The following is a 27,632-nucleotide window of genomic DNA, read 5'->3' as shown; positions in this document are numbered from 1 at the left end:
GATAGAATAAAAGCTCCAGGGGCGGATGGGTTCACAATGGCTTTTTATCAGGACTGTTGGGATATTTTGAAAGATGATCTTTTGCTTGTATTTGAGGAGTTTTTCAGGAGAGGAATTATCAATCTGGGTGTGAACTCTACATTTATAGTTTTGATTCCAAAAAAGAAAGATGCCTACCACCCGAAGGACTTTAGGCCAATTAGCTTGATTAATAGCCTGTACAAGATCATTGCTAAGGTGTTGTCATTGAGGTTGAAGGAGGTTTTGCCAGACATCATTGCACAAAATCAAGGAGCTTTTGTAAGTGGAAGACAAATCATTGATCAAATCTTAATTGCTAATGAGATTGTGGAGAACTTTAAGAAGGCTAAAAAGAAGGGAGTGGTCTATAAGTTGGACTTGGAACAGGCTTATGAATCAAATTTGGGTTTGGTGGTAGATGGTGCAATTGAATCATGGGTTGTGTCTGGAATTGTCATTATTCAGTGCTAGTAAATGGGACAGTGGTAGAGTTCTTTCCAGCCATTAGGGGTATAAGACAAGGAGAACCTCTCTCTCCTTTCTTGTTCATACTAATTGCGAACGTCCTACGGAAATTGATTCACAGAGCATACTCGAGGGGTCTCATTAGAGGTTGGAGAGTCGGGAGGATGGAAACCCCCCTCACTCACTTGCAATTTGTTGATGACACAATTCTATTCTGTGAAGGTGGCAATGTGAGCTTTATCAAGAACTTGAAGTTGGTGATACGACTGTTTGAGCAAATGTGTAACTTGAAGGTGAACTTTGGGAAAAGTTGTGTAGCAGGGGTGAATATGGAGGAGGGAGAGATCAAGGAGAGTGCAGAAGTGTTGGGGTGTGAAGTGTCGGGGTGGCCATTGAATTACTTAGGGTTACCATTAGGAGACAACCCTATGAGGGAGAGCTTTTGGAACCCGATGGTGGAAAGGTTTCAAAAAAGATTTGTCTCTTGGAAAAAGAATTACCTCTCTCTTGGTGGAAGAGTTACCCATCTACTTCCTATCTGTGTTCAAAACCCCAGTGAAGGTATCTAACAAGTTGGAGAAGTTGATGAGAAACTTCTTGTGGGAACCGGGAGAGGAGAAGAGGGATTATAGAGTCAGCTGGGAGGTAGTGTCCAGGAGTAAAATTTGTGGTGGTTTGGGGCTCGGGAATGTTAGAAGAAGGAATATGGCTCTTCTACGGAAGTGGTTGTGGAGGTTCCCCTTCGAAAAGGAGAAGCTATGAGCTAGAATAGTGGCAAGTATACATGGGTTGGAGCACAATGGTTGGGATGTTGGAATCAAGGCTAGGACCACAACCTTTTCTCCTTGGAAAGCCATTCACGATTTGCTTCCAGTATTCTCCCCCAATATCAGGTATGATCTGAATTCGATAACTCTATAAAATTCTGGGAACAAACTTGGGTGGGGAATGCCCCTCTAAAGGAATAGTTTCCTTCTTTGTATGATCTATATGATCTTAAAAATGAGCCAATTTCATCCTTCATTACCCCGTCCTCTTCCAATTCTGGGCTTCAGTGGAATTTGGGTTTCAGAAGGGCCTTGAAAGATTCAGACTTTGCTAATATTTCGAGCCTTCTTGAATTTCTTGATAATGTTGTCTTAGACCCCACAAGGGCGGACTCTAGAATTTGGACCCCTACCCCCACTGGCTTCTTTTCTTGTGCTTCCTTTTTCAAAGTCCTAAGCCCGTCCACCAGTATTGTAACCCCCCATTTCCCTGTTGATGAGGTATGGTACAGAGCAATCCCTCCTAGGGCTGGTAGTTTTTGTTGGGAAGCCTATCTAGAAAGATTCAACACTAGTGATCTACTCCAAAAGAAGTGACCCAATACTTGCTTGTCATCCCATTGGTGTGTTCTATGTAAAGCAGATGGGGAGACTGGTCACCTACTGGTGTCATGCCATTTTGCGAGATCAATTTGGGAATGGGCTTTTTCCCTCTTTGGGTGTAGATGGAACCCTCCATCAGATCTACAGGGCCTTTTTTCCCCTCCTGTCTTCAGGTGGCGTAGGAAAAGGAGAAGGACTATGTTATGGATGCCTTCCTCGGGAAGACGTACCATCGCCGCCGGCAGCAACAGGCCCCGGGCCCACCGCCAGCAGCAGCAAGGATCCAGTGAAGCTCATCCTACCCAGTTCGGCAACAGCAGCCTTATCTAGATTAGATTAGCTCATTTTGCTTGTTCTTATCTTATTGTTCTTATCTCTTATCTTATCTTGTTAATAGCTTATCAGATTAGGATTAGCTTAGCTTATCTTATCTTGTTAGTAGCTTATCAGATTAGGATTAGCTTATCTTATCAGATTAGGATTAGCTTAGCTTATCTTATCTTGTTAGTAGCTTATCAGATTAGGATTAGCTTATCTTATCCTTAGCAAGATAAAACTGGAAGTCTCCCTATTCAGCAAGGAGACTCCCCTTGATTAGGACTCTTGTAATTTCCTATTTAAGGAGACCCCATTATTGAATGAGATATCAAATTATTCAGTCAAGAGTGAGTTAGGAGAGTTGGTGATCTCTTGGACAAATCACCGAAGGTGCCAAGATAGGTTCATCACGAGCAGGAAGGAACAAGGGAAAACAGGAGGTTTTCCCCATGGACCGACCCGTGACGAGATCCTATTCCCGGGCCCGCAACAACTTGGTATCAGAGCAAGGCGTCATGGGAGATCTGGAGCAGCTACCTTCCAGGGTCCACGACCTCGAGCACCAACTCGTGGAGACCAGCTCCGAAGTTCGTGAGATCAAAGGTGAAGTGCGAGAACTGCGACGACTAATGGAGATGTTTCTTTCCAGTAGGGAAAGGAACTCTGACGAAGGAACAGCAGCTAACGACCGCCGGCCAGATCTGCCAGAGTCTTCCGGCGAACAGCAGTCCGTCGGCCATGGAGCAACCATCATCCCCAAGTACAGCAGGCTGGAGTTCCCATCGTACAACGGCAACGGAGACCCCCTAGGCTGGCTGTATCGCTGCGAGCAGTTCTTCCGGAATCAACGAACAAATGACCAGGACAAGGTAAGCCTAGCCGCCTTTCATTTAACAGAAGAAGCACAGCTTTGGTTTTATCGGTTAGAGCAAGAAGAACCCGGCCTCAATTGGCCCTAGTTTAAATCCTATTGCCTTCTTCGGTTCGGACCCCCATTGACCAACAACCCACTGGGCGAGCTAATTAACCTTAAACAGACCGGAACAGTTGCTGAATACCAGCGACAGTTCCAAACCCTCCTCGCGAGGGCATCCTCCGTGCGACCAGACCAACAAGTCAATATGTTCACAGCAGGGTTAGCAGAACCCCTGCGAGTGGATGTCGAGATGCAGAATCCCCCAAATTTGGTCACAGCCATGAACTTAGCCCGCTCATTTGAGCGCAAGCTGCAGCTCAGCCGCGGAATTTTTAATGTGGGTCGTCCACCGAACTCGTGGGTGCCCCCAAGACCAGCAGCAACGACCCCCTCTTCTGCTACCAGCTGGGAAATGAAGCCTCCCACGACCACCACCTCTAGAGCAGTGACAAGTACAAGCAGTAACATGGTCACTCCTCCCATCAAGCGCTTGACCAGGGCAGAAATGGCAGAGCGCCGAGCGAGAGGTCAATGTTTCAACTGTGATGACCTCTACTCGGCAGGACATAGATGCAAGAGGCTTTTTTGCCTTCTCATAGATGAGCAAGAGGAGGAGGAAGGGGAACCCGTCACATTCGAACCAGAGATCTCTCTCCATGCGATCACCGGTATTAAAACCTCTCAGACCATGCAGTTACAGGCACAGATCACAGGTCAGCCGGTGCGCATTCTCGTCGATTCAGGGAGCACACACAACTTCATAAGTGAACATGCAGCCCTGCAGTTAAAACTACCAATGGAACTCCGGCCGCGACTACAGGTAGCCGTCGCAAATGGTGAAAAAGTTCACAGTCCAGGGATTTGTAAGGACGTCCCAGTACAGGTCAATTATGAACTAATTCTTGTTGATTTATTTGTACTCTCATTGGATGGGTTTGATATTGTTCTTGGGGTCAAATGGTTAATTACCCTAGGCCCGATTTTGTGGGACTTCAGCGCACTCACCATGACCTTCCACCTGAATGGCAAGCAAGTTTCATGGCATGGTTGCAGGGTTAAAGAAAAGACACCGCAGGTTCATGCACTCCAGACAGAACCGGCAGCCATGGAAAAACTTCTCGCCGAGTTTTCAGATCTGTTCTAGGAACCGAAGGGCCTTTCCCCTTCTCGAGCTTGCGACCATCGTATTCCTTTGGTGGCGGGTTCAGCACCAGTCGTTGTCAGGCCTTATCGCTACCCTCACTTACAGAAGGATGAGATAGAAAAACAATGTACAGCGATGCTGAACCAAGGGATCATACGCAAAAGTCACTCCCCCTTCTCTTCGTCGGTTCTATTGGTGGCGAAGCAGGATGGAACATGAAGGTTCTGTGTTGACTATAGAGAACTCAATGACCGGACGATCAAAGATAAGTTCCCTATTCCCGTTGTTGACGAACTACTGGACGAGTTGCATGGTGCCCAGTATTTCTCTAAGTTGGACCTCAGGTCCGGATATTTCCAAGTTCGCATGGCTCCCGGTGACGTGAAGAAGACTGCTTTTCGCACCCACCATGGCCACTTCGAATTTTTAGTCATGCCATTCGGATTCTCCAATGCACCATCTACATTTCAGTCACTAATGAACGAGGTATTCCAGCCCCATCTGCGCAAATTTGTTTTAGTTTTCTTTGATGATATCCTCGTTTACAGCAAATCATGGGTAGAGCATGTCCACCATCTGAGGACCGTTTTCGTACTCCTACGCCAACACAGCTTATTCCTAAAACGGTCCAAGTGCTCCTTCGGGGAGCGACAGGTTCTTTACCTCGGCCACATCATCCATGGGCAGGGTGTAACAGTTGATAGTTCCAAGATTCAGGCTATAACAGAATGGCCCAAACCTCAATCCGCCAAGGCCTTACGCGGGTTCCTCGGTTTAACGGGTTACTACCGCAAATTTGTACAGAACTATGGAGTGTTGGCAGCCTCGTTAACCAACCTGTTGAAGAGAAACTCCTTCCAGTGGGACGACGCAGCTGATGAAGCTTTTCTGTCACTGCGAAATGCACTGTCTTCAACCCCTATCCTGCAATTACCTAATTTCTCCCTCGAATTTACAGTCGAGTGTGATGCTTCCGGAGTGGGTATCGGGGCCGTACTACAACAGCAAGGGCACCCGATCGCTTTCTTCAGCCGCAGATTGGTTGACCGGCATCTGAAGCTTCCAGCCTATGAGCGCGAACTAATCGGCCTTGCCCGAGCCATCCAGCACTGGAGGTCGTATTTGTGGGGGCGGTCGTTCATCGTCAAAACTGATCATTACAGCCTCAAATACCTATTAGAGCAGCGTCTCACCACTTCCCCTCAGCAGCATTGGGTTAGCAAACTGCTCGGGTTTGACTTCCGGGTGGAATATAAGGCGGGATCCTCTAATCGCGCAGCTGATGCCTTGTCTAGGCGAGAAGAAGACGTGATGGTTCTATGTAGCATTTCCCAACCTCAGATCTCTCTGTTTGATGACATTAAGAAGGCAGCACCACAGTCCCCAGAATGGTCGCTCTTACTGCAGAAGATCCAGACCGGCACGGCCGACCCCGATTGGTCACTTCACGACGGGTTGGTACTGTATAAGGGACAAGTCCATCTTCCAGCAGATTGCCCGTTGATTCCCACCATCATCACCAGCATCCATAACTCCACCCACGAGGGCATTCAAAAAACACTATACCGCGTCCGGACTGATTTCCATTGGCGAGGTATGAAGACTTCTATTCGAGATTTTGTCCAGAATTGCTCCACATGCCAACAGCACAAATGGGAAAACCTACACCCGGCAGGCCTCCTTCAGCCCCTTTCCATCCCATCGCAGATCTGGGCCGACATCTCCATGGACTTCATTGAGGGACTTCCCAAGGTAGGGGGCAAATCAGTTCTCTTTGTGGTAGTCGACCGCTTCTCTAAATACGCGCACTTCATTCCTCTATCACATCCGTACAGTGGCACTTCAGTTTCCCTCGGCTTCTTTACACATATCTTTCGCTTACATGGGTTGCCGGAATCCATCGTCAACGATAGAGACCCGGTCTTCACTAGTGCCTTCTGGAAAGAGTTATTTCGACTACACGGCACCACCCTAGCCTACTCATCAGCTTACCGGCCACAAACCGACGGTCAGACGGAAGTAGTTAACCGCACTATCGAGATGTATCTCCGCTGTTTCGTAGGCGATCAACCTCGACGGTGGTTGGAATGGCTTCCTTGGGCCGAGTACTGCTACAACACAGCCTACCATTCCTCCCTCGGCATGACTCCCTTTCGCGTCGTTTACGGCAGGGATCCTCCCCGCTTGCTGTCCTACGAGCCTGGATCTACTCGCTTGGACGCAATCGATCACTCCTTACAGGACCGCGACGCCCTCCTCGCCAACGTCCACATTCGCTTACAGCAGGCCCAGCTCCGCATGAAGCTCCACTATGATAAGCACCACCAGGAACTATCGTTCGATCCAGGACAATTTGTTTGGTTGAAGCTCCAGCCCTACCGGCAGCGCTCCTTGCGCCACAAGGCTGCCCCGAAGCTGGCCCCTAAGTACTATGGGCCCTACAAGGTTCTGCGACGGATTGGCAGTGTGGCCTACCAGCTGGAATTGCCAGAGACTAGCCGAATTCATGATGTCTTCCACATCTCCTTGCTGAAACCATTTACGGGTGTTCCCCCGGACCAAGTTCCCTCCCTGCCACCCTTGAAAGATGGCAAACTGGTCCCCCAGCCTAAATCTGTCACCCGCTCTCGTTTTAATCGTGGAATCTTTGAAGTCTTGGTGGAATGGTGTGATCTACCACCAACAGAAGCCACATGGATCCCATTGGTAGAGTTCCAAGCCACATATCCAGCTTTCGAGCTTGAGGACAAGCTCGTAGTTCAGGAGGGGAGTAATGTTATGGACGCCTTCCTCGGGAAGACGTACCATCGCCGCCGGCAGCAACAGGCCCTGGGCCCACCGCCAGCAGCAGCAAGGATTCAGTGATGCTCATCCTACCCAGTTTGGCAACAGCAGCCTTATCTAGATTAGATTAGCTCATTTTGCTTGTTCTTATCTTATTGTTCTTATCTCTTATCTTATCTTGTTAATAGCTTATCAGATTAGGATTAGCTTAGCTTATCTTATCTTGTTAGTAGCTTATCAGATTAGGATTAGCTTATCTTATCCTTAGCAAGATAAAACTGGAAGTCTCCCTATTCAGCAAGGAGACTCCCTTTGATTAGGACTCTTGTAATCTCCTATTTAAGGAGACCCCATTATTGAATGAGATATCAAATTATTCAGTCAAGAGTGAGTTAGGAGAGTTGGTGATCTCTTGGACAAATCACCGAAGGTGCCAAGATAGGTTCATCACGAGCAGGAAGGAACAAGGGAAAACAGGAGGTTTTCCCCGTGGACCGACCTGTGACGAGATCCTATTCCCGGGCCCGCAACAGACTATGTGGAGAGGTTTGAGGGCTGCAGTATGTTGGACAATAAGGGAAGAAAGAAACTTCAGGATATTCTCAGTGATTGAGAGAGGGGTGGAAGAACTAAAGGCTATCATTCATTTTAGGGTTGTACAGTGACTGAAATCTTTGGAACTATTCACAGGTTACACAATGGATGACATGTTGAGGAAGTGGGGTGAAATAGCAAAGTGCACACAAACCAAGTCAGCAATGAGTGTGTCTTGAACACCTCCACCTGCTGGGTTCATGAAATTAAATTTTGATGGGAGTAGTAGGGGGAACCCTGGACAATCAAGGATTGGGGGTGTCTTTAGGGATGAGAATGGGGTCATTTTTGCCTTGTTCTTGGGCCCAATTGGAGTGGGTGACTCCCTTAGAACTGAGATCTTTGCAGTTATGGAAGGAGTCCAGAAAGCCAAGGAGATAAACATCAGAAAACTCTTAACTGAAGGGGATTCGGAGGTGGTGATAGGGTGCTGAATGCAGACAGCAATGGTTTATGGAGGTACAGTAATCAGAGGAGGAAATTTAAGTGGCTGGTGTGGGAGATGAAAGTTAAAATGTGTTGGGTCAAAAGATCAGCCAATTCTCTAGCTAAAGGTTTAGCTAAACAAGGGGCAAAAAGGGATTCAATGTTTTGGGCTAAGTTGTAATTTTTTGTCTATACCTATTCTTTTGTTTTCTTGATTGTACTTGGAAGATAAGTGTGTTTATCTTCCTTATGTAACCTCTTTGGTGAAATTGTTATTGATCCAAAAAAAAAGTTTAAGCAAACATACATACTACAATTAAATGTCCATGTGAGTGAAGTCATATGGCATTCAACTAAAAAAGTTAAAATAAGTTTAGATATATGGAAATCAATCCTAATGATTAAAATGGATTGATGATATTCTAGATAACTTAGAAAATGCAAACATAAAAAAAAAAACCTTTGCTTCAAACTTGATAGATTCCTTTTTAAAGTAGAGTGGGAGGACCATTGGAGGAATTTGGTGGCTAGAACCCTTCCTAGAGTTATGTAATCATTCATGGAGAGAGAGAGAGAAAGAGAAGAAGAGGAAGATATGATTGAGAGAAAAAGAAAAACCTCCTGTTGGCTGCCGCCAGTTCATTATTTATATTAACTTAATATAAAAAGAATGGAAATTACAAGTATGCCCCTAGCGGCACTCCCTAGAAACAAACTAATAAGAAAGAAGCATCTTAAGAGGACAACCCACTAACAGCAACTATAAAATAACAATTAAATAATCCTCACAACACTCCCCTTCAAGTTGGGTTGAATATGTCTATCATGACTAGCTTGTCACATAACTCATTGTGCCGCGAGTATGGAAGCCCTTTTGTGAGGACATTAGCGAGTTGTTCCTTGGAGTTGACATAAGGGATGCAGATTTCCCTTTTTCCAATTTTTCCCTTATGAAGTGTTTGTCCACCTCAATGTGCTTGGTCCTCTCATGTAGGACAGGGTTGCTGGCAATGTTTATGGCTGCCTTGTTGTCACAGTAAAGAGACATAGGATTATGAACAACAACTCCAAGCACCCCTAGAAGATTTTTTAGCCAAAGGACTTCAGCCACCCCATGTGCCATAGCTCTATATTCAGCTTCAGCACTTGACCTTGCTACCACACTTTGCTTCTTGCTTTTCCAGGTCACTAGGTTTCCTCCCACAAATGTGCAATACCCACTCGTGGACTTTCTGTCGTCCACAGCACCTGCCCAATCAGCATCTGTAAAGACTTCCACCTTTAGGTGATTAGGAGAGTGCATGAATTGTCTTAGAACCCCAACTGAATAGGCAATGTCTGGACGGGTCATGGACAAATAAATCAGCTTTCCCACCAACCTTTGGAACTGTTTCACATCTTTCAGAGGTTCACCATCACAGTCACCCAACTTGTGGTCAACATCCATGGGAGTATCTACTGGCCTTGCACCTAATTTACCTGTGTCCTGTAATAGATCAAGGGTGTATTTCCTTTGAGAAATGAAGATACCCTTTTCTGAGCGGGTGACTTCAATTCCAAGGAAATACTTCAAGGGACCTAAATCTTTCACTTCAAATTTAGATACAAGGAAATACTTCAAGGAAATACTTCAAGATACCCTTTGTACCTTTCAACTGTTTCGTCTGCCTTGTGTTAAACTGTAAACACCCACTTACACCCCACGGGGTCTTTCGCCTTTGGAAGATCCACCAATTCCCAAATTTGATTTTTATGAAGAGCATTAATCTCCTCCTTCATGGCATCTATCCATTCGGGGCATTTTAAGGCTTCTGCAACATTTCTAGGAACAGGGATGCAATCAACTGCGGATAGAAAGGCTCGGTATGAGGGGAAAATATGATCATAGGAGACATACTAGGTAATGGGGTGTTTGGTAGTGCATGACCTAACTCCCTTTCTTTGAGCAATAGGAATGTCAAGGTCATCCACAGTAGGAGTAAGGGTATCAATAGGTGCAACAGGGATTGGACTTACCACCTGGGAGTCTAACAATGTCGATTGCTCAATGTTTGGCTGCTCTACATCTCTATCACATTGCTGATCTCTACGGCATCTACGTTGGAAGACACGAAAAGGAGCAAGGTCTGGAATAGAAGGAAGAGAGACTTGGCGGACCTGAACCTGCTTCTCCTCTTCCACACTACTACTCTCCCCCTGAGAAGAAGCAGGGAAGAATGGTTCAGACTCAAAGAATGACACATCCATAGACAAAGGCACGACAACCAAAACTCTCAGGGGAATGAAAAATAAAGGGGACTGAGGGAACAACAACTGATGAGGGGCCATGTAGTTCAGCACTTTGGAGGGCATGCGATTGATGACATAAGCAGCTATAAGTATAACATCCATCCAAAAACCTTTTTGGAACATTCATGTGTAACATCATCTCGCGAGCTACCTCAATGAGGTGTCTGTTTTTTCTTTCTGCAACACCATTTTGTTGTGGTGTTCTGGCGCACGAGTTCCTATGAATAGATCCGTGGGAGGCAAAGAACTCGTTGAGCTCACCATGGAAATATTCATTTGCATTGTCGGATTGAAAGATATGTATTTCAACATGGAATTGTGTAAATACCATCCTCTAGAAGTCTTTCACAATCTTTGGAACTTCGTCTCTACTACGCATAGGGAATACCCATGTATAGCGAGAGTAGTCATCGATCAATGTGATAAAGTACTTATATCCGCCTTCAGAGATTATAGTAGTAGGCCCCCATACATTAGAATACACAACATGAAAATGAACACTTGATCTTTTACTATTTGAGTGAAAAGTTGTTCTACATTGTTTGCTCAACTGACACATTTGACACTGGAACTCTGACACTGAACATGACTTAAATAAAACCGAAAACAAAGACTTTACTATTTCAAAAGAAACATGACCTTACCGACTATGCCACAAAAAAATTTGACTCTTATTTGACTGACTATGTGACTCTGAGAATGACACCGAGAGACCAGCTTTGTTGTCGAGAATGTAGAGACCATCCACTAGGCTCCCTCTACCGGTTGTCCTCCCAAAAGTTAGGTCCAGGAAAAAAGGTTACACTACAGTTTAAAGAGCTTGTGATACTACTAATTGAAAGCAAATTTAGAGAAAATTGAGGGACATGCAATACACAATTCAAGTTAAGGCCATGGGGAAGAGATATTGATCATTGGCCTGCAATGGAGGAGAATGAGCCATCTGCAAGCCTCACTTTACCCCTTCCTGACAAAAGGCTATAAGTCTGAAACAAGTTCGGCTTACCGGTCATGTGGTTAGAGGCCCCTGAGTCAATGATCCAAGGGGAACCAGTGGGAGTGACATGGAATGCAGAAGTCGTATTACCTGATGTAGATGCAAATGAAGTAGGAGTACCAGTGACTGAGCTATCCATCTGTCGCAAAGTCCTACCATAAGACTCCAAGTGGTCTCTGAAGGAATTCATTATATCTTCCTTGGGATCAGATTTATTAAGGTGGTCCCGGGTAGAAACGGCAACCTGAGTATCTTGGGTTGCCACATGTGCTGCATTATGTGTTGTGTTCATCTTCTTCTGACCTTGCCCTTTACCCTGTTCTTGGTTCTTCACTGCCCACTTGGGTTTCCCGTGAATGTCCCAACATGTGTCACGTGTATGCCGTGAGCGCCAACAGTGGTACAAAACAACTTGTCTTTATCATCAGCCTTCTTGGTGTCACTTTTCTTCCCCATGTTATTACTCATTGCAGCCAAAGCAACTTGTTGCTCCCCCTCGGCTGTAACCATCACACTCCGCCTACTTTCTTCCAATTGAACAAGGGAGTGTACCTCGTGAACCGACGGCAACTCTTTGCTTCCTAGAATCTAAACTCTCAAGGGTTCATAGGCAGGGTTTAGTCCCAACAAGAAGGCAAACACACGCTGCTGAGAAACCATCTTCCTGTAGGCCTTAGCATCGCCATCATGTTTCCACTCTATAGCCTGATAATGATCCAATTCTTTCCATATGGAAGTAAGGGCTGAATAATAGGAAGACAAACTACGATTTCCATGTTTACAGGTTGAGGATTCAGCTTGCAACTGGTAAACCTTGGCATAATGCCTTTGCTCAGAATAGGTAGTTTTGGCCGATTCCCAGATCTCACTAGCGGTGCCTGCCCACATAAAGTTCTTCTTCACATCAGGTTCCATGGCTGCAAGGAGCCAAGACATCACCATATTGTTTTCTTAGTCCCACCTATCATGTTCAGCTGTCTCACTCTTGGGTTCTTTCACCCTTCCATTTATGTAGCCAGTTTTTCCCCTAACCGTTACATAAAGTTTTACACTTTTAGCCCACTCCATGTAGTTTAGACCATTTAAAGGGGTAATGAGCATGGGAAACATCATGTTTTCACCTCCCATACCAGCTGTGTTGCGAGTCGGTGTAACCCCCGATGAAGTTGAATCATAGTTTGCCATAGAGTACTGTTGAAATCAGTCCAAATCCCACACAACTACACAACAGCCACAAACAGAATACCAACCCTCAAGAAATTCACTTCTGGGATGTGGAAAAGAAAACAAAAAACTGTTGAAATCAACTCTGTGATGGTTCAGTCATTAAACCAGCCCAGTAATCAGTTCAACACCAGCCAAGGCAGACATTAGAATAGTATACTATCAGTCCGACTACAGCCCATACAGTCTAACAATCCAGCATCCAAACGAATGTATAGAACCAAGGAATAAGGCCTTCACACCATTGGCCAAAAAAAAAAAACAAGAACACATACCCTGTCCAACACCTGTACGAAGGTGCCAACCAGAAACTGACTTCACAGCATTGAATAGAGAAGAAAGGAAGTCTCTATCTGCATCGCCCTTCTTTGACTAGGGTTTCATTGATATTACGACCAAGGAAGAACCCAAAGGAAGAACCGCAAGTAGTCTGCTAGGGTTTCTCTGTCTTCCACGTCCAAGAAATCAAAGAAGGAAAAGTGGAGAAGCAGGTTCAAATAGGAGAGACCGAAATTCTTTTATAGCCCAGAACCTTGCTCGGATACCATGTAATCATTCATGGAGAGAGAGAGACGAGAGAGAGAAAGAGAAGAAGAGGAAGATATGATTGAGAGAAAAAGAAAAACCTCCTTCTGGCTGCCGCCAGTTCATTATTTATATTAACTTAATATAAAAAGAATGGAAATTACAAGTATGCCCCTGGCGGCACTCCCTAGAAACAAACTAATAAGAAAGAACGAAAATAACTAACTGACAGCATCTTAAGAGGACAACCTACTAACAGCAACTATAAAATAACAATTAAATAATCCTCACAACAAGTTACATCTGATCACTACCCTATACTATTAGGTTAAGAATTTCTAGGCTTTGGACCACGACCCTTTAGATTTGAGAACATGTGGCTGACTCATCCGGATTTTGAACGAAAGGTTGGTGAGTGGTGGAATGAAGAATTGAGAGGGGTAAAGTGGAAAGGTGTAAGGTTCCACAAAAAGTTGAAGAGATTGAGAGCTAGGATCAAGGAGTGGAATCGGGAGCATTTTGGAAGGGTAGAGGATCGAAAGAATATTTTGATGTCCAAGATTGATGAGTTAGACTCCAAAGAATCCCAGAGAAATATGAATGAGCAAGAAAGGATTTTGAGAAGTAGCTTAAAAAAGGAATTGGAAGAAGTTCTTCTTAGAGAGGAGATTTCCTGGAGGCAAAAGTCAAGACACAAATGGATCAAAGAAAGGAACGGCAATACAAAATTTTTCCATGCGTTGGCTAATGGGAGGAGAAGAAAAAACTTTGTGGCCAAATTAGAAGTGGATGGGGAGGAAGTCACAAATCAAGATGAGATAGCAAAAGTGTTTTTGGATCACTTTAAATCAATTGCAGGGAAGACATTGAATAATAGACTAAGGCTGGAAGGTCTAAATTGGCCCAGGCTGTCTGAAGAGCATGCAATCTGGTTAGAGAGAAGTTTTGAAGAAGAGGAAGTTAGGCATCCAGTGTTTTCAATGGACAGATCCAAAGCCCCTAGGCCAGATGGCTTCACCATGGCTTTTTATCAAGACTATTGGAATGTGGTAAGAGAAGACCTTTGTGCTGTGTTTAAAGAATTTGATGATAATAACAAAGTAAGCCCTGGAGTTAATGTTACTTTCATAGCTCTAATCCCTAAGAAGAAACAAGCAAAAAAATCCTAAAGATTTTAGGTCAATCAGTTTGGTTAATAGCATTCACAAAATCCTGGCTAAAGGGTTATCCTTGAGGATTAAAGTAGTGCTACCCTCCATCATTAGTCAAGCCCATGGAGCATTCATGCAAGGGAGACAAATAACAGATCAAATTCTAATAGCTAATGAATGTGTGGAGGATATGAGAGTCCGAAAAGTAAGGTTTTGTTTGTAAGCTGGATTTAGAAAAGGCCTATGATCTTGTGGATTGGAGTTTCTTATTAGAAGTCCTAGAGTGTTGAGTTTGGAGTTAGATGGTGTAATTGGATAAAGGGCTGTATAAGTTCTTGCCACTTTTCGATCTTGGTTAATGGGGTAGTCAAGGATTTCTTCCCAGCTTTTAGAGGGTTAAGGCAAGGTGACCCCCTTTCCTTTTAATCCTAGTTATAGATGTTTTCAGTAGTTTGATCTCTAAGGCAGACATGGAAGGTGTAGTGAGAGATTGGAGGATAGGAAGGAACGGGATTAGAGTGACCCATTTACAGTTTGTTGATGACCTAATAATCTTTTGTGAAGGGGGTGATAGGAGAATAGTAAGTAATCTCAAATCTTTGATAAAGCGATGTGAGAGAGTATCAAATCTCAAAATAAACATGGAAAAGAGCTGTGTGGTAGGTGTGCATCCGGATGAGAGGACTATTGAGTCGGTGGTTGAGTATCTAGGTTGTCCCATTTCCTCTTGGCCCTTACAGTATTTAGGTCTTCCTCTAGGAGCCAACCCTAATGAGAGCACCTTTTGGGCCCCAGTTCTAGAAAAGTTTGAGAAAAGGTTAGCCTCGTGGAAAAGGAGCTATATTTCTTTAAGGGGTAGAGTTATTTTACTGAGAACTTCCTTAGCAAATCTGCCAATTTATTACTTCTTTGTGTTTAGGATTCCTATTAGAGAGGCCAAGAAATTAAGAAATTAATGAGAAATTTTCTTTGGGAGCCAAAGGAGGAAAAAAATGATCACTTAATAAATTGGGGAATAGTGTGTAAGAGGAAAGAGGAAGGTGGGTTGGGACTGGGGAACTTAGTTTTGAAGAATAAAGCACTCCTAGGAAAATGGTTGTAGAGATGGCCCTTAGAACAGGAGAGACTTTGGCATGAGGTGATAGATAGTATACATGGCAATTCGGGAAATGGATGGGATGTTGGTATATCATGTCGAGCCACATTGGCAACTCCTTGGAAAGCAATTCAGAGTATTCTTCCTTTTTCCTCAACTGTATCAGGTATGATGTCAATTCTGGTACTTCTGTTTTGTTCTGGGAAGACATCTGGGTGGGCAATTCTGCCCTTAAGGGCAGTTTCCCTTCTCTTTATTCCCTTTCTTGCTACAAGGGTAAAACAATCTCTCACTTTCTTCCAACATCTGCTTCTCCATCTTCTCTGAATTGGGACTTTGGGTTTCGTAGGGGCTTGAGGGATCATGAACTCTCCTGTGTTTCAGACCTTTTGTCACTACTTGAAAGTGTCTGGACCCTTTAAGATCTGATGTGAGACTTTGGTCTCCTAACCCAAAAGGTTACTTCACGTGTGCTTCCTTCTTTAAGTCCCTTTGCTCTCCCTCGGGACAAGTGGGTTTTCCAGCTATGGAGATTTGGTCTAAACCTGTACCTAATTATTATTTTCTATTGGGAGGTGTTCTATAGGAAAATCAACACTTCAGACTTATTGCAGAAGAGAAGGCCTTCTATGTGTTTGTCTCATAATTGGTGTGTACTTTGCAGAGCTAATGGTGAGGATTGCTCTGACTTACTTTTAACCTGTTCTTTTCTTATTGCTATTTGGGGTTGGATCTTTGCTTTGTTTGGTTGCAGATGGAACTTGACCACAGCCATAGATCATATCTTTGACCCTTCCTTCTTTGTGTGGCCCACAAAAATTGGTAAAACAATGTGGAGGTGCATTAGAGCTGCTGCTCTATGGACAATTTGGGAAGAAAGAAATGCAAGGATCTTCCAAGAGAAGGAGAGAAATATTCAGAATGTAAAGGATTGCCTTTTGACCAGGGCAATCCATTGGCTAAGATCATTAGATTCCTTTAAAATATATTCCTTTGATGACATTTGGAGGAACTGGATTGTTGCGGCTAGTAGGAATAACAGGAAGAACAGGATACCTGCTGTGTGGGTGCCTACTTCAGAAAACTGGACAAAACTGAATTTTGATGGTAGCAGCCAAGGAAATCCGGGTCCATCAGGGATAGGTGGGGTGCTGAGAGATAAAGATAGTAATATATTAACTTTATTCTCAAGCTCCATGGGTATAGGAGACTCTATTAGAGCTGAGCTTCTAGCGGCAGTACAAGGTATTTAGATAGCAGACCAGTTAGAAATTCAGAATTTGCTTATTGAAGGAGACTCCAAAGTCGTTGTGGGTTGGTTAAAAAATCCAGCTTCAGTTATTTGGTGCTACAGGGATATTATGAGGAAAGCTAATTGGTTTTCAAAGAACATGACTGTTAATTATCAGTGGGTGGGTAGAATAGCTAATACCATAGCGGATGGGTTAGCTAAACAAGGGGTATCGAGGGAACATTTATTCTGGGCAGCTCTGTAAACTTTCTTTTACTAGTCTGAGGTAGTACATTGTTGTTGTTGTGGAGGGGTACCAGCTTGTGCCTCTCCCTTGGGCAGGCTGTATTGTAATATCATTCTGATTATCATGAATAAAATTTCAATCATTTATCCAAAAAAAAATGCAAACATAAAGAAACTACTCACTTAGGTTTTCTTAATTTGGTCAAAGATTGGAAAATTTTACCTGAGTAAAATGAATTGTCATGATTCCCTTAAGATTACCTATTGAGTGTGATGCATTTATATCGATCCAAAAAAAAATATCTAGCATGTTCTATTTCAGCCAACTTTCAAAAGTTACTGATATCAAAAGACAACATCTTCTTTGCCTAAAAGAAATAGCTTTCAGAAATTTTCCAAAATCTTGAAAGGTAATTTAATTGAAATAAAGAACTTTTTATCATTAGCTGCTAATCATACTCATTAACTGAGATTACAAGGGTTTTAAACTATATATTAAATCTCCACCCACTACAGTAAATTACATCAAGAGACTAAGAAGCCTACTACTAGGACATCCCCGACAAAAACATAGGTACAAGAAAGGAAATTGGGAACAGATAAAACATATGGTTTATTCAAAAAGTTATCCAAGATAATAACATAAAAGGAAAATAATTAAGAAAAAAGGGAAAAAAATGAAGAAATTTGCTTACATGCAACAACTGCATGAATCAAAGAGAAGACGAAGCAGGCTGCAACTTGTAGCAACTCTCTCGCCCTGCCTGAACGTCAAAAAAGTCCTGAAGAGCAATCATCTTGACAGTGCTGTGCTTCATGCTCTTTATTGCTTCCACACTTGCCAAAGCTCCTGCAACCGTTGTTATGATGGGAACCTTGTAAGCAAGAGCCATCCTCCTCAATTGCCGGCCATCAATCTGATCAAGTGCATCACCCGAACTTGTGATAACCATCAATTGGATATGTCCATTGGCAATCATATCGCTAGCATGGGGACGTCCCTCATGCATCTTCAGCACCCGCTCCACTGGGATGCCCTCCAACTCAAGCACATGCGCTGTGCCAGATGTTGCAACAATACTGAAACCAAGCCCCAAGAAAGCTCGGGCCATAGTGGAAAGATGTGGCTTTGTCAAGTCATTTAAGCTGAGGAACACAGTCCCGGAGGTTGGTAGCTTCTGCCCTGCAGCAATCTGAGCCTTGGCAAAAGCTACTGGGAAATCAAAATCAATACCCATGACCTCTCCAGTGCTACGCATCTCAGGGCCAAGCAGCACATCACAGCCTTGAAACTTCTCAAATGGAAGCACAGCTTCCTTTACAGAGACATGGCTCGGAATCACCTCCTTTGTGAACCCAATATCATGGAGAGATTTTCCTGACATGACAAGAGATGCATACTTGGCTAGTGGGTGCCCGATTGCCTTGGAGACAAAAGGGACTGTGCGTGATGCACGGGGATTTGCCTCAAGCAAGAAAACCTCCCCAGATGCCGTGATTGCATACTGGCAGTTCATAAGCCCACACACATTTAACCTCTTAGCCAGCTTTGTTGTCCATGACCTAATTGTTTCCAAGCATGAGGAGGGAACAGTTTTAGTGGGAAGTGAGCAGGCTGAATCTCCAGAATGGACCCCTGCTTGCTCAATGTGTTCCATGATTCCTCCAATGACTACATTACCATGTGAGTCAGCAAGTGAATCAACATCAATCTCAATAGCATCTGAAAGATATTTGTCAATCAGGACAGGACGTTCTGGATCCACCTTAACAGCATTCTCAAGATAGGTTATGAGCTTGTCATCACTATACACAATCTCCATTGCCCTCCCACCCAACACATACGAAGGCCGGACAACAACTGGATAGCCTATGTCCATGGCTATGGCCAATGCATCAGCCTCACTCTTCGCAATTCCACCTTTTGGTTGTTCAATCTCCAGTTCTTTTAGAATCGCATTGAACCGTTCACGGTCCTCAGCAGCATCAATTGAATCAGGCGAAGTCCCCCATATCTTAACATGACCAGATCCACTGGAAGATAAGGGCTTGTGCTCATCCAAGTAGTGTTGAATCGGGAGTGCCAGCTTGAGAGGTGTTTGCCCCCCAAACTGTACAATGATGCCATCAGGTCTTTCCAAGTCAATGATGCTCAGAACATCCTCAACTGTTAGTGGTTCAAAGTAGAGCCGATCACTTGTGTCATAATCAGTTGATACAGTCTCGGGATTAGAGTTCATCATAATTGTCTCGAATCCAGCTTCCTGAGGAGAAAATGAGGATGAAATCAAATTAGATGCAATAATTAAGTTCTTCTATGGAACCAAGGAAAAAAGCACAACATCGAGGGCATTATATATGATGCACTCAAGGTTCAAAGTATCAATACGTATTGGCCCATATCGGCTGATACGTATCGTGCCGGTGGCTTCCCGATACGCCCCTCCAGGGGTTGTATCAGGTCAGACACTGGTTCAGAGGGTAGCCGGGCCTTAAACCAACCCTCTGAACCAGTTTTAAAAAAATAAATAAAACCTAACAAAAAAGTACCAATACACGCCGGACTGTGCTTTGAACCTGGGATGCACTTATTGATTTAACCTCCAACTGATGGGCCACCAGTTGGAGTAGACATAAATCCAAATGTCAATTTTTTATCAATAAATCTGAGAGTCACTGTACAAATCACTAATTGTCCAACACATACATCCAGTGCCACCCTAATTACCTAGGACAAAAATATCTCTCAGATGCTAGGATCATCCAGTTAAAATCAATTATGGCCAAAGTACTATTGAATAGGTGTCCTTGTTGCCATGATGGTCTAGATTAATGAACACATTCTATGTAGGGAAGAAAACCCAATAATGGCCCCATATGTATACAACTTACTTGAAACAAAAGCTAACAATCCAAAAGAAAATCATAAGGAAACACACACCTGAAGAGCAAAAGATGTATGGCAGCAGCAGTAGTCAAACTCAATACCTTGACCTATCCGATTTGGTCCTCCACCCAAAATCAAAACCTTCTTCCGTTTGGTGGGAGCTGATTCACACTCATAATCATAGGATGAGTACATGTATGGAGTGTTAGCTTCAAACTCAGCAGCACAGGTATCTACCCGCTTATAAGCTGGAGTTACCCCAAGAGACAACCGCCTTGATCGCACTTCTTTCTCAGTGGATTTGGTTGCAAAGGCTATCTGCTTATCACTGAAACCTCTTCTCTTTACTTGATATAGGTCATCCTTAGTCAGCTGAGACAAACTTTGGGCTGATAAGAATTGCTCCACATCTACTAGCTCTTTAAGCTGTGTAAGAAACCATTTATCAATGTAACTCAGTTCATGGATCTCATCCACCTTCATTCCCTTCTTCATTGCTGCATATATGGCATGGATGCGATCTGGACTAGGGACCCGGAGGCTGTACTTTAATTGGTCCCAATCCCAGTTCAGTTCCTTGATATATGCACAACCCCAGCCAGAGTAGCCACATTCCAATGATCGAACTGCCTTCTGAAAGGATTCTTGGAATGTCCGACCAAGTGCCATAGATTCACCAACTGACTTCATCTGGGTTGTCAGTATCGGCTGTGAACCAGGGAATTTCTCAAACGCAAAGCGGGGTATCTGAACTTTCCAAAAAATAGGAAACAAGTTGGCGTGGTTAGATGCTCTCATAACCAGAAAGAGAAAGAAATAGGCATAAGCATATGAACAGAGGTTTTTAATTTTCCTGATAAATTATGAAAACAGGCCGTTTTCTGAAACTGTTTTTAAATAATTGACAGGACCAATTTCTGAGTTGATTGACACCAAGAATATTGGATAGCCATCCAAACATATAACTAAAAGGATATCATGTAATATGAAAACAAGAAAAGCGCATAGATAAAATAAGGAATAAAAAACACACTCTATTAAAAGGGCCATTAGCAATGTTGGTCACAGCTATCCATGAACATGGGTGGACAAGAACTGGGTATGGATCCAACCTTTGCATTTTTTGCACAGATTGAAATATCCTAGAATCAATCCTGTTTTCACACTTTTCAACCTGATATTTTACCATTGCACCAAACCACTTCTTATCCCCATATAGAAGTATGAGACAGAGTACCAACCACTTCTTATCCCCATATATTTTACCATTGCACCTCCCTCCCTCCCTCTGAGACATAGCTTGGCATTTGAATAAACTCTCCAAATTGTGGCTCAATTGAGATGATTCATGGCCCTTTAAGAAAGCGTCATCTCAATCCTTGCAAGATATTGCATAAGATCCAAGAATTACCAAAAAAAACTTTATTTTTCCTCTTTAATTCTTATAAAGAGCTCACTTGACAGTGAATTAACAACTAATATACCAAGCCTTAGGTCTGGTGCATGACTTCTCAATACTAAGTTCAGTAAGCACAGATCCAACAAAAAAAAAAAAAACTCACACTAACAGATAGAAATAGAAATTCTTGGATATTCATCCAAGATGAGCTCATCTGCATTATCTGAAGTAACTATGCTTCACACTAACAGATAGAAATAGAAATTAAAATTAAGTCTGTAAAAACACATCCAGAAAACCGCCATCCAAAAATAGGTATGCAGATATTCATCCACACAAAAATCACATCTAACACCTCAATTGTTTAAAGTGATAATTAACATAGAAAATTGCTAATCACAATATAGTAAATAAGTGCTAAAAAGGAGGGCAAAAACATAAATAAGAATGTAGTAAACATTGCACAAGGGTGACATCTGATAAGATTGGAACAATACAGAGAATATTAGCATGGCCCATGCACAATGATGACAAACATGTGATGAACATTCCTCAACTGGAAAATTAAACAAAGACACAAACAGCACGAAACTGCACATTAGTTGTACTTGGTGCATTGTTATTCTATGAAAGTGATCCATCCATATTCAATGCATGTTCAATATCATATGGGCTTCAGATAATGTCTAAATGATAAATGTATGCCTCGGCAAGCAAATTCAACTCAACTAAGCCTTGTCCCAACTACATGGGGTAGGTTAATAAATGGATCCTCTTTCACCATTCTGCTTTGTTCATTACCATATTTGTTGTTAATTATATGCCATTAAATCATTTATCCATACTTCAAACCACAAGCATATAAACATTATACCGATTAAAGAAAAACATGTGAACAATAAGGAATTAAATATGGACAATTTGATAGGGGATTTGGATAAAAACGACAGGTATGTGTACATTTGATTTTAACCGTAATCTATTCTGATCTTTTAAAGGGCATGTGATGTTACCTATTGTTTGCTAACCAAAAACAAACACTTCCTAACTTTTTTATTAGTTATCAGTTCCAAGTACTACATTTAAAATTAAGCAATAACCGTGCAGAGTCGGCTAATCAACTTTTTTATTAGTGATGTTAATACGAGTAAAATAACAGGCAAAAGAACTTAAAATGCAGGATATGGAAAGAATGCTAACTTGCCTTTGTCACCACATAATCTACGGAAGGCTCAAAACTAGCTGGTGTTTTCTTCGTAATGTCATTAGGGATCTGATCTAATGTATAGCCAACAGATAATTTGGCAGCCATCTTTGCTATTGGGAACCCAGTAGCCTTGGACGCCAAAGCTGAAGACCTTGAAACTCTAGGATTCATCTCGATCACCATGACTTCCCCGTCTTTAGGATTGACAGCAAATTGAACATTTGAACCCCCGCATTCAACCCCAATTTCCCTTATGATCGCAATTGAATAATCCCTGAGGCGCTGGTATTCTTTATCTGTCAGGGTCTGAGCAGGGGCCACCGTTATCGAGTCCCCTGTATGGATCCCCATGGGGTCCATATTCTCAATTGAGCATACGATGACCACATTGTCTGCCAAGTCTCTCATTACCTCAAGCTCGTACTCCTTCCATCCCAGGAGAGACTTCTCAACCAGAACCTGTGATGTCAAACTGGCTGCAAGCCCAGACTTACAAATTGATTCAAATTCCTCTATATTATAAGCGATCCCACCTCCAGTGCCACCCAACGTGAATGCAGGCCGTATAATGAGAGGAAACTCCCTGATAGAGTCGGCAATATGGAAACACTCCTCCAGGGTGGTACCAATTCCTGAAGGAGGAGTCTTGATCCCAATATTCTCCATTGCTTGTTTAAACAAATCTCTATCTTCTGCTTTCTGGATTGCATTGAGCTTCGCTCCAATCAACTCGACACTGTACTTTTCCAAGACCCCTCTCTCTGCCAATGCCACAGCAAGGTTGAGAGCTGTCTGTCCGCCCATGGTGGGCAGGAGAGCGTCGGGCCTCTCCTTCTCAATGACCTGCTCGACTAGTTCAGGGGTCATGGGGGCGATGTAGGTCCTGTCCGCCATGTCAGGATCAGTCATGATTGTAGCCGGGTTGGAATTGATGAGAACCACTTCGTATCCTTCTTCCTTGAGAGCCTTGCATGCCTGGGTGCCCGAGTAGTCGAACTCGCAGGCTTGACCGATAACAATGGGTCCAGCGCCGAGTATCATGATCTTCTTCAGGTCAGTCCGCTTCCCCGCCGGAGACCCACTGAAGGAGCCATTCGTCGAATCATTTCGGCTTGCAGCCAAGCCATGCTCGCAATAAACAGTGGTAAGTCGATTGGTCCGATTGGTAGAACAAGCTAGTGACCGCCAGAATTGAAAGTTCGAAGATACACCGTTTGTCTTCTTCCCGGTCCTCTTCGTGCACAGGAAGAAGGGGAAACCAGTTGTTTTCAGTAAAGTCGATTTGGATATAGAAGCCGAGTAGGACGAAATTGACCTTGCATGGAAGCTTTGGCAGGGATTCAAGCAAATGTCCATCTCTCTCCCCCCTCCGAGAGAAGAACAGAGTACCACAGAACCGAAGAGAAGAGCTTTCGAGGTGGAGAAGCTTTGGAACCCCCCTTAGGGTTTAACAGTGTGGATGGGAACAGAAGAAGAAAAGCAGCGACTGAGAAGAAATGATTGAGCTAAGAAATATCTTGTAATTGCCCAACAAAGAGAAAAAAAAAATGGTAAAATCTTGCAGCTAATGAGTTAACAGCATAAGATAAAAAGAATCTGCATGAGAGAATGAAAGGACGTATAACAAAAGAGAATTGAAGTTATCACTTGTTGTATTTGCCTTTTAGGGGAACAGAAGATAACATCGTGTAGGGTTTTTGAAAATGTCGAAAGCCTCGGAAATTTGCAGAACTTTCTGGCGGGCTCGCTCTCACTCATACTACAGTCCGAATGTTGATGCCTTGGTGTCTCGCACTCCGGCACTCCCTCGGTCCCTCCATACTTTCAGGATGCTTTTTCAACAATCTCTTTGGGCAAATCCGTGAATCATGGCCTTCGATGTATTGATGTGGGGTCACTTTTAATCGGATGAACATAAGATGAGCCACGATAAAGTATCATTCAAGAGTGTAAACCGTATCAGCCGCATCTTGCTTTGAATCTTTTCTAACATGAGATCACATCTCCGCCCCCATAAAAAGCCGCCCTACAACGCCCCATCGAAAGGCGAGGATAAAAATAAAATATTTTTTTACAAATATTGGCTTCGAGCTCAGCGAATCCGTGCAAAGGTTAGAGAATTTTATGATTTTCTCATGCCGTAACCGAGTGAGTTGACATTCATAATCTGGGCAACTTTTTAGTGCCGCAAACCCCAAACCCCATGAGGTAGGGGTAGCCTAGTTGGTGCATTCGATGAATTATCCTAAGTCGTGGTGTGTTTTCGTTTCAAATATTGTTATTATCATCTAAATAAGAAAAAGAATTACATAATTATTTGAGATTTTTCTATGATGTTGTATTCATCACTAAAAAGATTAACAACTCCTATGGGGTGTCTTGATAATAATTAATAGGGATTTTTAGACTGTATTCCACCTTAGAATTCTGAATTTCATTATAAATCTATAACAATTCAAAATTTAAAAAGATATCTTCACCTATAACACTAATACCTATTTGTGTATTGACATCAATTCCCAATTGGCATCTACTCCAATTATAGGGTGATGCTAAGATTTATTGAGATAGATTGAATACTAAAAACATCTAATTAATACAATTAGTGAATAATCAACAGCCCATTAGGACCTAGGAAAATAGCGAAACTATCTAATCAATGTTTGCAACAAGATAGTACGAACTAGGGATGAACTCATCACAAGTCATGATGTGGCCATGGGTCCGATTCAAATATGAATATGTTTGGTTGGTTTGGTTTTTGGCTGGACCAATGTGTGATTATTGACACCTGATTTAAGTTTGTCTTGGCTTGGTAGATATTTGATTTTCAGATCAGCAGTTCAATCATTTAGGTCAAACGATTAAAACCGTTGAATCAAATATTTGATATATTTTACATCTCAACCCTCATATTGGAATCTTGGGGCAAACATTTGTAGTATTATGCTTATTCTTATAGATTTAGGGAATAAAATAACAAGATGGCTGAGAAAGATATAAAAGAAATTAAAAAGAATGAAAGAAACTAAAACTGAAGGAAATAAAAGAGGGAAAGAGGAAGAAGGAAGAGGAGGAGGAGGAGGAGAAGGTGACGATGACGATGATCTAAGATTTGAGGCGGCATTATGTTATTCATCGTCGCCCATGTTTGCAGCAGCAGCTCAATGGACGTTATTCTAATGGTCTGGGTGGTTGGATCTTGTTTCTCTCACCCCCCCCCCCCACCTCTCTCTCTCTCTCTCATAGATCTAAGGCCTGAGATTACTTAGATCCCGTTTTCTCCCTCAATCCCTCTCCCTTGCTCTCCTTCCTCCATGGTTCCCTTTCAATTTCAGGTCCAGTTTTTCAAAATTTTCAGTCTTTCTACATTATAATTTATTAAAAACTAGATGTTCTTTTATTGAACCACAAACTGTTGTTCGAGCCAAATCATTTTGTTCGACGATTTATTGACTAATTCAATATTTTTTTGGAAAAAAAAAAAGAAGGATCAAGGTAGGATGCAACTTGTGCGGGCCTAACCCAAGCCCAAACTGGACCAGCCCAAAATTTTACACAGGCTGGGATTAGATTTTCGGTCCTCGGGTTATGCTCGGGCCCAAAAAATCGAGCTTTTTATTTTTTTGAGTTAGGCCCAGGCCTAGCCCTTAGGTAGTCCAAACCCGACCCAACTATACACATATGTATATATATGTTAAATTTACATTAATATATATTTACATATATACATACATATTTGTATGTATGTATATAGATATATGTGTTTGTATACATATCTACCTATTTACATACATATTTTGCATATATATATATATATATATATATATATATATATATATATATATATATATATACATATTTGCATAAATACATATACATGTATAATTTTATAGTGAATTTATTAACCAATATGAGCCTAGCCTAGGCCCGAGCCCAACCCGAGTGCATCAAATTATAGTGCAGGTTGCGCTTGGATTGGGAAAATCGGGCTTGACCTTGGCCTCGATATAGGCTTAGGCCTTAAGCCCGAATTTTAGAGTCGGCCCTGGGTTGACCATAAATTTGACCCAACCCGCCCGATTTGCACCCCTACATCAAGGTAAAAACGAATCCAAATAGAGGATTGGTTTGATTGCCTAAGTCAATGACAATTTTAAAACCATGCCAAGACACTAGGGGTAGATTCAAGCCGAGCCGAATAGTATGAGGCTTGAGCTTGAGCTCGGTTCGAGCTAAAACCTTGAGCTCAAGCTCGAGCTCGGCTTGGCTCGAACTCGATTTAAGAAAAATATTTTATAAATATTAAAGATTATATATAAAAAATATTTTTTATTCGATATTTACAATAATAAGAATTATAATATTTTTATTATATATATTATTTTCTATAATTATATTATATATATATTCGAGCCGGCTCGTGAGTCGAACTCTGTAAGGTTCAAGCTCAGCTCATTTATTAATCGAGCCTGTAATTTGGGCTCGAGTAGCTCGTGAAGAGCTCGGCTCATGGCCCCTACGAGACACCTTAGTTTTAGCACGATTGCCATCACCTTCATCGCATTCGCACCCCCACCTTGGGTGAATGGATTTCTTTTCACCTCAAAGGCTCAAATGGGTCAGCTCCACTATTTTAGATTCTCATTTCACGATACATAGGACTATGTTTGGCCCCTTTATTTCTCGTTTAAAGGTGGAGTACATGTACATGGTTTTATGTATTTGGACTTTTGCAATGAGAGAGATATTGGGATACCGGATCTGCTCCTTACACCAACCTCATAGACACATCCCATCGTGCATTGGGAACATCTCCAATACTTGGCTTGTAGGCCTTTGACTCTAGATCGTACTCACAAGCATGCTTATTAAAGATTTTAAAAATAACATGAAAATGGGTGGGGGAGGGGGCTGAGAAATTAAAGAAATAAAATGAAATAAATGAAGGAAGGAAGGAATAAGAAATAAAATGAAATATCTATTAGTTTCTCTCAATCTTTCTCTCTCTCTCTCTCTCTCTATATAGATATATATATTGTGATATCAGATTTGAGATCTCATCTCAACCCCCCATCTATGGATCTCATTTTCTCTCTCTAATATTCCCTTAAAAAATTAGAACAATTAAATAAGTTTTCATTAAACCACGAACCGTTGTCCAAATTGAACGGTTTAACGGTTCAACTATTTGGCTTAACGGTTCTCTAACAAAATCAACATTTTTTTTTCCCAAAAAAGCAGTTGAATCCAGACCTAAAATATGACTGGTTCCCAGGTAAAATGATATGACCATTTGATCCAATCTGGTTTTCACAACAATGGTGCTTATTATAAAAACA

General features: G+C 42.5%; 1 protein-coding gene and 1 pseudogene across 3 annotated transcripts in view; one reads left to right on the top strand and one right to left on the bottom strand.

Moving 5' to 3' along the window:
* Window positions 1–24,250, bottom strand: part of LOC104594765 (carbamoyl phosphate synthase arginine-specific large chain, chloroplastic-like) — a 36,492-nt gene extending 12,242 nt beyond the window's left edge. For 2 of the 3 annotated variants that reach the window (XR_016082492.1, XM_088898058.1), the window contains exons 1-3: window positions 22,288–24,250; window positions 19,739–20,431; window positions 17,493–19,061 (exon numbers count right to left, since the gene is read on the bottom strand). Coding sequence is in view for 2 of the 3 variants with exons in the window: in XM_088898058.1 (XP_088754184.1) it covers window positions 17,511–19,061; window positions 19,739–20,431; window positions 22,288–23,646 (3,603 nt within the window). In the remaining variant the exon portion in view is untranslated. The remainder of the gene's footprint in view (window positions 1–17,492; window positions 19,062–19,738; window positions 20,432–22,287) is intronic. The other variant, XM_010255233.3, reaches the window with a different exon arrangement.
* Window positions 21,542–21,636, top strand: LOC148801900 (U6 spliceosomal RNA; annotated as a pseudogene).
* Window positions 24,251–27,632: the final 3,382 nt, after the last annotated feature.

This window comes from Nelumbo nucifera, chromosome 2, assembly GCF_055504915.1.
Source record: "Nelumbo nucifera cultivar China Antique chromosome 2, China Antique-T2T, whole genome shotgun sequence".
Taxonomy (NCBI): Eukaryota; Viridiplantae; Streptophyta; class Magnoliopsida; order Proteales; family Nelumbonaceae; genus Nelumbo; species Nelumbo nucifera.
The sequence above is the reverse complement of the archived record's forward strand: the minus strand, read 5'-3'. Positions and strand labels throughout refer to the sequence as shown.